At 43.2% G+C, this 12616-nt stretch overlaps 2 protein-coding genes across 2 annotated transcripts; both read right to left on the reverse strand.

Annotated features, from left to right (window-relative positions):
* Positions 1 to 463: 463 nt before the first annotated feature.
* Positions 464 to 3691, reverse strand: LOC131618674 (uncharacterized). The gene is made up of 4 exons (XM_058889848.1): positions 3122 to 3691; positions 1166 to 2944; positions 903 to 1046; positions 464 to 808 (listed from the first exon to the last, which is right to left on the reverse strand). The coding sequence occupies exons 1-4, from the start codon at positions 3689 to 3691 to the stop codon at positions 464 to 466; spliced, it is 2838 nt and encodes a 945-aa protein (XP_058745831.1).
* Positions 3692 to 4841: 1150 nt separating this feature from the next.
* On the reverse strand, positions 4842 to 5894 carry LOC131618676 (uncharacterized). The gene has a single exon (XM_058889849.1). The coding sequence runs from the start codon at positions 5892 to 5894 to the stop codon at positions 4842 to 4844; it is 1053 nt and encodes a 350-aa protein (XP_058745832.1).
* Between the last annotated feature and the right edge of the window lie 6722 nt (positions 5895 to 12616).

Raw genomic sequence — 12616 nt, forward strand, 5'->3', positions numbered from 1 at the left:
CTCATCTCTTCGGTGCCAAGATTCACCGTCTCAATAGGCTCTTGATGTGGCTCGATCACTTTCTCTTTTTGTTTCAACAATCTGGCCAACTCATCAGGGAGTTCACAATCTTCTTCATCCCCTTCTTCAGCGGTGTAGATAGGATTGTCGAAGTCATAACGAGGCATAGCAAGATCGTTGTCAACAGAATCTGGAGAAGAAGTGAATCTGCATGAATTATGATTTATGCTTTATTTTAGAATGGAGGGATGATGATGAATAAGAAACGTTGCCATTTTTTTATTTATTTATAACAAATGTAAAATTTAAAAAAGAAAGACAGGGAACAAAAATGTTTGAATGCAAAAGCGTCCTTTTATTAATGATTTTAACATTGAAAAACAACAAATGATGCCCTACATGTGTTCACTGTGTCTTGGGCAGAACACAGGAATTATTGCATGATAAACAAAAACAAACTGTATTACTCTTGATCAAAAGCAATTGAGATGATGTCCTCGGACGACCAGTTGAGAAGCTTCTGTCTTGGGACACACGGCTTGATCCATTCTTCAATGTCATAATCGCTATCCATATCATCATCAGCAGCACAGATATGATATTTGACGATGCCAGCACTAGAGAACTTGATCGGAACGAAGGTTCCGGGCTTCTTGGGGGCCTCATTAGATGAACTCTGACCCAACTGATATCCAATCCCACATTTATCCTGCTTGATTGGTAAATCCAAGACTCGGCCCCATCCTTCAGGATGACCAGATTCAACCACACCTTTAGCTTCCTTTAGTGAAGACATGGGAGCCTTCAACTTCTTATTTTCAACATAAGGGATCTTGATAGTCTAGACAGCCTCAAAGGCCTGGCAAGGCGTCTCGTGGACCTCTTTTTCCACATCAATATACCTGAAGGACGCAAGATGGCTTACCACGTATTCTTCCTCCCCACATATTGTGACTATCTTTCCTTGAGTCGCGAATTTGAGTTTCTGATGCAATATGGAAGTCACGGCCCCAGCAGCATGGATCCATGGGCGTCCTAGGAGACAACTATAGGACGGGTGGATATCCATCACGAAAAAAGTAATAGTGAAGAGTTGAGGGCCTATCATTATCGGCAAGTCAACCTCCCCAAACACTTATCTTTTTGAGCCATCAAAGGCTCTCACCGTCAATTCACTCGGCCTTATCTCAACGCCAGAATAATCTAGCCTCATCAAAGACGATTTCGGTAATACATTCAAAGAAGATCCAGTATCCACGAGAACACGTGATAACATAGTCCCTTTACACTCCACTGATATATGCAAAGCTCTATTGTGGTTTCTACCTTCAGAAGGCAAGTCTGCATCGGTGAATCCCAATCCATTACCAGCATTGATGTTTGACACCACTCCTTCAAGTTGATTCACTGAGATTTCCGGAGGGACGAAGGCAGCACTTAGAAGTCTCAACAAAGCATTTCGATGTGTCTCCGAACACAAGAGCAACTGCAAAATCGAAATCTTTGATTGAGTTTGACTCAGTTGGTCAACCACTTTATACTCACTTTTCTTGATGATCTTTAGGAACTCTTCCATCTCTTTGGCCACAGTGTCTTCAGAGTTAGAGCTTTGCCCCTGATCCACTGTATCTTCTACCACTCTTTTCCCTTTTGCTTGAGCTAGAGCTTCTATATTATCATCGCGAGTATTCTGGGGAGGATTGAAAATACGACCACTCCTTGTCAGCCGCCCAATGCCAACAACATTGTCCACATCTTTTTTCTCAACTGGAATTTCGATCTCATGCTTGGTCCCTTGGTAGAAAACTTCTGCCCCATAATTCCATGGGATTGCTCTTTCACTAGTATACGGGACGGGACCAGGCAATGTAATGACCAAAGGCGGTGCTCTGGCAGGAACTGGAATCTTAGCAGGAGTATACGGGATGGATACCACATTGACCTCATTCTTGACTAATTCAGGATGTCGCACATGCTCAAACTGTAGATACCCATTATCTATCAACTGTTGAATCCCACTTTTCACCTTGTCACAAACTGAGGAAATGGCCATGCAATCAGTACATAATTCTCCACAACCAGAGTATAGACCCATCCTCAATAATTCTATCTTCAATAATGGCAACAGAGAGCCCAATTCGGTCACATCCTTGACCAAGCGAGCGTCTTCAACAACCTCGATGGCATTTGCAGCATGAGTTCCATGGGGAGGCATAGGGTTCTGAACAACGTTAGGCCCTTGAGTAGGGGTGAACTCAATAGCCTTTGAATCAATCAGATCTTGTACTTTATGCATGAATCCAATGCAATGTTCAATATCATGACCAGCAGCCCCGGAATGAAAATCACAGTGAGCATTAGCATCATAGTTAGGAGGGAGCTTAGCAGGTGGAGGGCCCATGGTACGAAGTTGCACCAACTCACGATGTAAAATATGAGCAAGTAGTTGTGCATATGTCATAGGTATGGGATCAAAATTTCTTGGTGCTCTCGGCTTTTGCTGATACTGACGCGGAGGATACCTCTGCTGTTGTTGTTGTTGTTGTTGTTGAAGAGGAGCATTCGGTATGGTCATAGCGGCTACTTGTTGATAAGCATGGCCTTTGCCTTTACCATAGTAAGCAGCACTTGTTTCACCCTCTCTTTTCTTAGAAAATCCGTTATATGGTTTCTTCCCCCCTGCCCCAGAGGAGGATCTAGCAACACTTGGATTCTGTATTCTACCAGCCTTAATCCCACTTTCAATACGTTCACCGATCATGACCAACTCGGCGAAGCTCGAGGATGCAGAGCAGGCGGAGTAATATTGGTCTTCCAAAGTATTGGTGAACATATCCATCATCTCTCTTTCCAGCATAGGTGGTTGGACTCTAGCCGCCAACTCGCGCCATTTCTGCGCATATTCCTTGAAGGACTCATTAGTCTTCTGGGATAGGTTCTGTAACTGAGTGCGATTTGGGGCCATGTCAACATTATACTGATATTGCTTCACGAAGGCCTCAACCAGATCTCTCCAACTTCGGATGTGAGCTCTCTCCAACCTCATATACCACTCCAAGGATGCCCCAGTCAGGCTATCTTGGAAGAAGTGCATCAACAGTCCTTCGTCCTCAGAGTATACATGCATTTTGCGATAGTAAGCTCGGACATGTGTCTTAGGACAAGTATTCCCCTTGTATTTCTCAAAATCAGGTACCTTGAACTTCGGTGGCACATGGACGCCAGGAACTAATCCCAAATCACTGATGTCCATACCAAGTCCTTGGCCTTCCATTACCCTCATCCTTTCCTCCAGACCTCTAAAAATCCTTCCAGCATCATGTGGAAGTCCCCATTCACTTTCAGGAAACAAGTCTTCGTGTCGATCCTCTTCCAACACGGGGATAGCAGCAGCCCTTCTGATTTGTTGTGTGGTTTGTCCTTCAGGAGTAGGCTGGGGAGGCCCACGGGGATTACCTTGATTAGAAGCAGGAGGAATTACACCAGGTCCTCCATTCACAGGTTCACCATTGACACGAATATCAGCAGAATTTCTTTGCGGGGGGTCCGCAACAACCTGAGCAACTGTGTCCATCCTGATTCTGAGCTCTTCTTGGTGGTCAGCCATGCCTTGCATGACTTCCATGAACTGAGCCATCTGAGCATTAACCTGAGTTCTCATCTGGAAAAGATCATCCCTTAACTGATCCATTTGCAGTGAATGATTAGCCCTTGTGTAGTAGCGATGTGTAGGTGGAGGTGCAATTGCTGAAAGAGAAAACCTGGTCAGTCAAACAAGAATACCATCTGGTGTACCTGTCATATATATGAATGTATGAAATGCATGTGTGCATGTGTGCATGCATATGTCATGTTTTTATTATTTTTAGGAACCTTTAGCATTGTCTCAAACCAACAACACAAAATAATAGGAGAAACTGAAATACAACCAAGATGAATAAGAAAATTCCATTAGATTTGTAACCAAGTTCTTGACATAATCAGAATCACAAATTAATTCGCTCTCATGAGCCAACAAAACAAATGAATGGAACCAGGAACCCCATCCAACAAGTCTGGTGGTGATTCAAATAACAAAGCCATCACTAAGTGGGATCCTCCATGTCCACATGACGGAGGGGGCTTTCTCCAATGTTCTTATCGCTCCAGGCCTTCATTTCTTTGAAAAGCTTTTTGGTATCATCATGGGTTGGCCTCTTAATGATCTCTTGAATCAGCAGGTCTTTTCTGAAGTGCATCGTTTCCACGTGGCGGTGCTTCAACTCCCAATACCTAGCTTCCTCTTGAACTTGGGCATTACTCTGATCCTTTTCTCTTACCTGACCTTTCAGCTTTCGGATCTCTTCATAACATTTCTCTATCTTTCCTTGGTGTTCCAACAGGAGTTTGTCTACTTTCTTACGACGAGCCTTTTCTAAATTGGCTTCTTCAGTCTGAATCTGGAGTCTTTCAGTCAACTCTGCCAACTGAGCCTCGTAATGTTCTTTCATCTCCTTTTCTTGGGTTTCGATAGATTTAGAGCCTATAGTCATTCTTGGCCTCTTTTGAGAAGTGCTCCCTCTAGCATACAATTCTTCGAGCTCTATTTCTCTTAATTTCAACTTATGGAGTGCGGAAAGCTTCTCTTGTCGAGCAGTATTCATCTTAACAAGCATCGTTTCCATCTATTCAGTCAATGTTCAATTCTGATCCACAGTTTGGTTATAACGAGGCATGGAGACGATGTTGGGTTGTTCACCAGTAGGGGGATACAAAGGATCTTTAGGAGGGAAAGGCATCCCTTGGGTATCAGCCACAGATTTGACCCACTTAGTATAATCCTCGTAAGTAGCACAATCTCTCTAGCCAAAATGTTTCTTATCTTGCCAACAAATACTGCTCCAAGCTTGCACCGCTTCTGCCATTTTCCCATTGTCGGTGGCCGAATGATAGAAAATAGTCTCAGCAATCTCTGTTTGCTCAGGAGGACTTACAAAAGCGTATCCAAATATTATCCTAGCCAAGATGGGATTATAATTGATTCCACCTCTAAGACCCATGAGAGGTACATTATTGAACTTTCCGCAACTCATAATAACTTCCATGTCATCTAAAGCTCTATTGTACCAGACAATATCTTTGGCCCTCAGCCCCATAATCCTCTCAGCCCATTTAGATGTGTGCCTATTATCAACGAAAGCGCCACGCTCAGGCAAATGTGATCTGAACCAACGATATAACAACGGAGCACAACATCTAACAAAACCTCCCTTTTGACTATTCTTGTGATGAACGGAGTGATAAACATCCCCCAAAAGCGTAGGAACCGGGTTTTGCAGAATGAATGTATGAATTGCGTTCATGTCAACAAAGTTAGCCACATTTGAGAACATCATGATACCATAGATACTTAGAGCCAGGATAGCCCTAAATGTGTCCCATTCTTTTCCCTCAACAGCATCACAAGCCTTTTGAACTAGAAACTCCATACGAAAACCAAGACATCCCCCCTTTTTGGAGAGATTTGCTTCCACGACTGACTTGCTCAAATAAAGAGCCTTAGAAATTTCGATGGACGTAGGGGCCTCCATGGTGCCATAGTACGGCACTTCTTCTTTTTTGACCGAAACACCGAGGAAAAGAGAATACTCCTCTAATGTAGGAACCAAGAGGTAGTCGGGGAATGTGAAGCAGCGAAGAGAAGGATTGTAGAACTGAAGCAGGGTATGAACTCCTTCCTGCTCGTACTTGGTGAATGGCATCTTGAGAAGGCTCAGAATATACCCATATTTTTCTCGGAACTTGGTTGACTCATCTGGCGTAATCTTCTTTGCTAAACACTCAAGAGAATCCAGATTCAGATTTGGGAATGTATATGAGAGGTTGCGCCTACCAGTCTTCATTGGTGGAGCCATGTGTTGGTCGGAGACAAAGCCAAAAGTTCCTGAAAATAAATGAACATGCATGTTAAATGATATGGTGGAATGCATTTCATTGGGAGAATCCTAAAGTCTTTTCATCATTTTCTTTTCTTTTCTTTTCTTTTTTTTTTTGTTTTTTTTTCTTTGAGGTAAAAGATCGTATATATTTTTTCGGAAATAGACTTTAGGATTCTCCACGAATGAAGTGAGGTGGATGCAATAGCGTGATGTGTCATGTGTGTAATGTGGTGAGAGACTGAATGTCTCTTGCAACTCTGGATATCTGGGTAGGCACTGAATACAATAGGTTCAAAATTCCGGCTTCAGATTGCAATATGGAAATCCGGGTGTGATGTGAAGGCTAGTATCCTGTCCCACCCCAAACTCACAGGTATGAATTCTAGACACGGACAGGTGGTCCCTAATGGTCACTAGGGTCTACAGTTCCCATGGGGTACAAAGTGTTTGAGGCAGCAAGCGTGCCAGACACAATGTTCCATGAAAGAACCTCGCCCAGTTGTGGTACCCCATGTCAAGCTCGATCGTAGCAAGCGCTACGAGAGTCAACACGAGCATCCACGCTAATCCTAGGTGTCACTGGCCTGGGTAGTGGGCCTTTTACCTCACAAAACCCCCCACCTGCAAAACAGAGCAGAAAAATATGTGGCCCCCACGGGGACCCATAAAATAGTCCAGATGCATGATGTGCAAGCGGAAACAAACATGATATGCAAGAAGTAAAATAGACATGACATGTAAACATATATATAAGATGTAAAAACAAACAAAGAAACACCCAAAAAAGAAACAAACAAAGGCTAGAATCGACTCGCTAAGAATGGACCAGCACAGGTCTATCAACGTCCCCAGCAGAGTCGCCAGCTGTCGCTATCGCGAAAAATGGAATCAGAGTCGCCACTAATATATTTATCCCATCAAGGGAAAGGAATACCAGGAAACCTAACTCAGAATAAGAACAAGGTCTTTCGACCAGAGAATAGGGCACGGGAGTCGGTTACGCAAGGGGAAGGTGATAGCACCCCTCACACCCATCGTACTCGATGGTATCCACCTATGTTTGTTTCTATCTAAAGGGTGTATCTATATCTAAACCTAAATGCGAATGAATGCAAAAGAAACACGGGGAAAAGAAGGAATTATTTACAAGTGTGCTCGCTTAGGCTCCGCGACCCAATGCCTACGTATCCCTTACAAGGAATCAGAGCTACCGTAGTTCGGCTCAAGATTTTCTATGTTTTGGTGTTTTTTAGGTGAACAGAGGTTAAAGTCGCACTCCACGATGCTCGACCTTTGGAGACTTACACGCCTAATTATGGAATGGATTCAACATGTTCTTAAGAATGCCACGAGGGCGAGAGACAGAAGAGAGTTTGAGCGTTTCGAGGGAATCCCTTAAGCAAGGGAAGCTCGAGTTACTCTTTGGTTTGTATTTTTTAGGTATTGGGAACTTACGCTCGGAGTTCCCTTAAGCAAGGGAGATCCAAGCACTCGAATGATTCCCTTAAGCAAGGGAGATTCAAGCTTCCATCCCCTATTTAATGATTTTCACTTTTTTATTAATGTTTTTTAAGTGTTTTCTTTGTATTTTTTAGAGGGATTTTATTTTGAGTATTTGTTAGGTGTTTTAGTGTTGAAAAGAAAAAGGAATGAAAAAAGGGGGAACTAGCCTAATTTCTAAACCTAGTGTTATTCTAATTCCTATTTAAGAACTAACCTAACATCTAAAGGGAATTAACTGAGAAGGAAATTGTTTAAGTTGACTAAAGTCAACTTTAACAACTAGGGGTATTTTAGACATTTTTCAAAATATAGAAAAATATTCACAAAAATAAGGAAAAATAAAACTATAATACCCAATGAAATATTCTCCAGCAAATGGTATTTTTATTCTAGCTAAAACTATTTTTAAGAATTAAAACTAAAAAAAACTATGTATTTTTATTATTATGTACCAATCAAAAATTAAGGAAATCAACAATTAAAATTCTAATGGAAACAATTATTCCTAAAAAACTCTAATTAGTCAAAAACTATTTTTATCAATTTTTATTTCAATGGAAAATGGATTAGCCACACAAAATTAAAAGAAAACTATTTTTATTATTTACAAAATCTATTAACAGGGGGGTATATTAGCAATGTTAGCATGAACAGAAATTAGTTTAAAGCAGAAAATTGGGCCTGTTCAGGGGGTGGAGATAGCGCGTAGCGCCTAGGCCCAGATATAAAAACGTATAATGCATTAGCAGTAGGGGTGCAGTTTCAGGAAGCAAGTGAAGGCCCAACGAGCCTGGCCCAGTATCACCACAATTGATCTTATTTCACTTTTATTCAGCATTTATTGTCCATTTATTATTGCATGTGGCTTTGGTAACGTGACAAAAATGTAGCCCCCAAACATTTATCAATTGGTCAAGATTCATTAAACAAACAGATAAGACAAAATACGCAAACGGACCAATGGCAAGCGCACACCTCATCATCTAATCATATGAGTAAAACAAAAAATCGAAATAAAATGGGAAACAAAGCCAGTAATAGATTAACACGTAAGTGAAAGAGAGTCAGTCATGCAACAAACTAGAGATGCCGGAACCACTGTTCCGGTCGTCTTCTCCGGTGACTCTACGGCGGAGGTACACCATAATTTTTCCATAAATCCACCGCACCACCATTAATCAACTCGGAATCTCGCACTGAATCTGAATCTGACCTTATTTCTCCTGATTCTTACGCTATCTCTAAAACCGGAACCGTTTCGTAAGCCCTAACTTCATGAATACTCATGCAAATGTATGCTAACGGTACAAAAACCATCATCACGACGATGCCAACTTCTCTCTTCCATAACTTTTGATCCATACTTCATATGAAAAAATTTCCAACTACAAAATTGTAGAGGGCCATGAGATGAACGTTTTTGATGTTGGCCTTGTCTTGAATTGAAGCCTCTTTGTTTGTAAAAAATGGACCTGAAATAGGCTGCTCAGCCATGTTTAGAACTCTCAAATATTTTTCTAAGTGTTGCAAATTTCTCAACCATGGACCATGAACTTCTTTGATTCATATCTTTCAATACAAACATCATTTGAAGAAACTTCCAACTACAAACTTGTAGATTTCCATGAAATCAACAACTTTGATGTTAAAATTTTCTTGAGATAAAGCCTCTTGGCGCGTGTAAAATGATGGTGAAGTGGGCCTCCCATCCATCCTCAAATCCTTCCAATTTCCACCAAGTCTCAAACTTTCCACTTTTAATAGCTTCCAATTTCAACTAACTTTCTCCTTTTGGCAATTTTGAATATTTCTTGATTTTCACTTATTCCTTTGATTTTCTTTGACCGATTTTCCACCAAGAGTCAATATTTGATAGTTGACTTTGACTTTGACCAAAAAGTCCGCTTTTCCTGATTTTTCTAATTCTAGACGAATTTCCAAATTAATCAGTTTCTGAACAAATTCTCAATCAGTTTTCAACCAAAGAAGTTCCAATGAATATTTCTTCGGGACACCCTTCACCTTCAAAATCACCTCCTGATTAAATTTTGACCAAAAAGTCAACAGGGTTGACTTTGGTCAAAACCCTAATTTGAAAATCCTGATGAACCTGAGGTTTGCATCTTTTAATCAAAGCTTTGGCTTGGAGACGATGAAACCCTGATTTTAGGAGGACTTCAATGGGAATGATGCCATACAATCAGACTTCAAATCTTCTCTTATTATTTTTTTTCCAGGAATTTCTTCTGCAGAACCTCTTTTCTTATCAATTCTGAATAGTAACCATGATATGGATGAAAGTATGGTGTGAATGTCCTACATGAGGTATGCGTATGAATGTGATATGAAAGCCAATTGGGGAATAAATAAGTGGGCAAATTTTGGGGTGCAACAGCCATCAGCGCTGCCTTGATACGAGAAACCCTGGAAGGCCAGAAACCCATTTACTTCACAAGCAAAGCACTCCAAGTCCCCGAGATCAGATATCAACAGATCGAAAAGGTCGGACTCGCGTTAATAACCGCGGCCCAAAGACTCAGACACTATTTCCTAGCACATACCATACTTGTGCGAACCGAGCAACCCGTGAAACAATTGCTTGCACGCCCCAACATGGCCGGAAGGATGCTCCGTTGGTCGTTGGAAATTGCGGAGTTCGACATCAAATACGAAGGAAGAAAAGCCCTTAAAGCACAGGTCTTGGCAGATTTCGTGGCCGAAATGGCCTTCCCCGAAACAACAAACAACAATGCCCGAAGATGGACTTTATACGTGGACGGTGTTTCAAGTTCAACTGGCAGCGGAGCAGGGATCATTCTTGAAAATGGAGAAGGAACCCTCATAGAGGTATCCCTCTCACTATCATTCCCAACGTCCAACAACCAAGCCGAATATGAGGCTCTGCTTGTCGGGCTACGCCTCGCAAACGACTTAGAAGCCGAAGACATTGAGGTGTTCACCGACTCTCAACTGGTCGCATCCCACATCTCAGGCAAATATCAGGTCAAAAGCGAAGCCCTCGTCGAATACTTGGCCCTCGTAAAAGAAAGACTGGCCCGATTCAGGAATGCCAAAGTAAAACACATCCCAAGGGAACACAACTCTCGGGAAGACGTCCTATCAAAACTGGCGAGCACGAGAAAGAATGGAGGTAACAAATCCGTAATCCAGGAAGTATTGCCAAAACCCAATACCGAGACCTCATCTTCACTATCACTCATAAGCGCAATTGGAGACGCGTCCTGTTGGATGACCCCCGTATACAATTACCTAACAAGTGACCTCTTGCCCGCTGATCCGAAAGAGGCCTCCACCATCCGAAGGAGAGCCTGCTCGTACGTCTTAGTCGAAAATCGCCTCTACCGGCGAGGATTTTCCATACCCCTCCTCAAATGTATAGACGAGGGCACAGTTCCCCATATACTCCGAGAGATACATGAAGGAATCAATTCCCAACATCTAGGAGGAAGATCACTCGCTCGGAAAGCCCTCCGAGCAGGCTACTATTCGCCGACAATGCAAGACGACGCCAAAGAATACGTGAAGAAATGCGACAAATGCCAGCGTTTCGGGGACATGCACCTCGCACCCCCAACTAACTCAAGTCCTTATCATCTCCCTAGCCGTTCGCGTGGTGGGGGATGGATCTCCTCGATCCATTCGTGACCGGAAGCAATCAGAACAAGTACCTAATAGTTGCGGTCGACTATTTCACCAAGTGGATCGAGGCCGAGCCATTGACCAAAATCACATCCTTGAACGTACTCCGCTTCTACAAAAGAAACATCCTCGCCCGGTTCGGGGTACCATTGGCTATCATCACCAACAACGACACCTAGTTCACAGACGGGCGCTTCCAAGAGTTCGTCACGAAATTGGGAACGGAGCAACATTTTGCGTCAGTCGAACACCCACAAACGAACGGGCAAGCAGAGGATGCTAACAGAGTAATTTTGAGGGGCTTCAAAAGAAGACTAGACGAGATAAAAAGGGGATGGGTAGAAGAGCTGCACAGCGTCCTGTGGGCCTATCGCACCACCCCACACACACTACCGGGGAGACCCCCTTCCGGCTGACGTACGGAATGGAGGCCGTGATCCCCGTCGAAATACATGTGCCCTCGAGACGCATCGAAGAGCCACTCGAGACAGAGGGCAACATCGAGGCAATCAGGGAAGAGGTCGACCTGGTCGAGGAAATTCGCACCGGGGCTGCTCTACGTGAAGCTTCACTCAAGCAAAAAATTTCCCTAAGACATGCACGAAGGTCATTAAACGGGAATTTAAAGTAGACAGCCTGGTACTAAAAAGAAACCACAAAGATTCCCGAGAAGGCAAACTGACCGCGAATTGGGAAGGCCCCTATCGTGTCCGAGCAAGGACAGAAAACGGGGCATACTACCTAGAGAATTTGCAAGGAGAAGAACTCGCTCGACCTTGGAACGCTGAAAAACTTAAACATTATTACAGTTAAAAACACGGGTGCGGCCTGGTACGCGCCGAGCAGCTATAAATTTAACAAAACGACAGAAGCCTGCTCTCTTAATCAAACAGACTCCTTGTCCTCCGGGGGCCCGAATACCGAGCATCCCAGTCGTAATCATGTACCACGAAGGCAGAACGCCTCGCTCGCGAGGGGACCGTTCACGCCATGAGCCCCGGAGCTCAGAACAAACGAAATCCGAGACTCACCGAACGCCAGGCACATGTCCCAGGCAATCGACCACAGTTCCACACACTGGGCGATCATTACATTATAAGTCGAGCAAACCTTCATAAAATGCAAAATAAACACACAAAAGAACAACAACGGTATTTTATTCATCGTTCATGAAAATTACAAAACAAACATCAATTGAAAGGAAAACGCTTCACTCCTCCCGATTGGCAAATTCCTCCGAGTGAATATACTGATACCAATCTTCATCCCACTCGGTCTCGGAACCATTTGCGTCAACCACGACTCTCACACCAGTCGCCCGAGCACGAGCATCTAAACTCAGAGAGCCATGAGAACGAGAAGCAGAGTCGGTCGAAGCCTTCTTCTTCTCCTTCACCTTTTTCACTCCACGTGAACACGAGGTTGAAGATACCTTCTTCCCGTTAGCTCCACCCATCCCTGCGAGAAATGAAGAAAGACAGGTCCATAAGACCTCCTTTTATAAGGGAAGAAGGGGAACAATAATCTTGGGAAAC

The sequence above is a fragment of the Vicia villosa genome, linkage group LG7 (assembly GCF_029867415.1).
Source record: "Vicia villosa cultivar HV-30 ecotype Madison, WI linkage group LG7, Vvil1.0, whole genome shotgun sequence".
Classification (NCBI taxonomy): domain Eukaryota; kingdom Viridiplantae; phylum Streptophyta; class Magnoliopsida; order Fabales; family Fabaceae; genus Vicia; species Vicia villosa.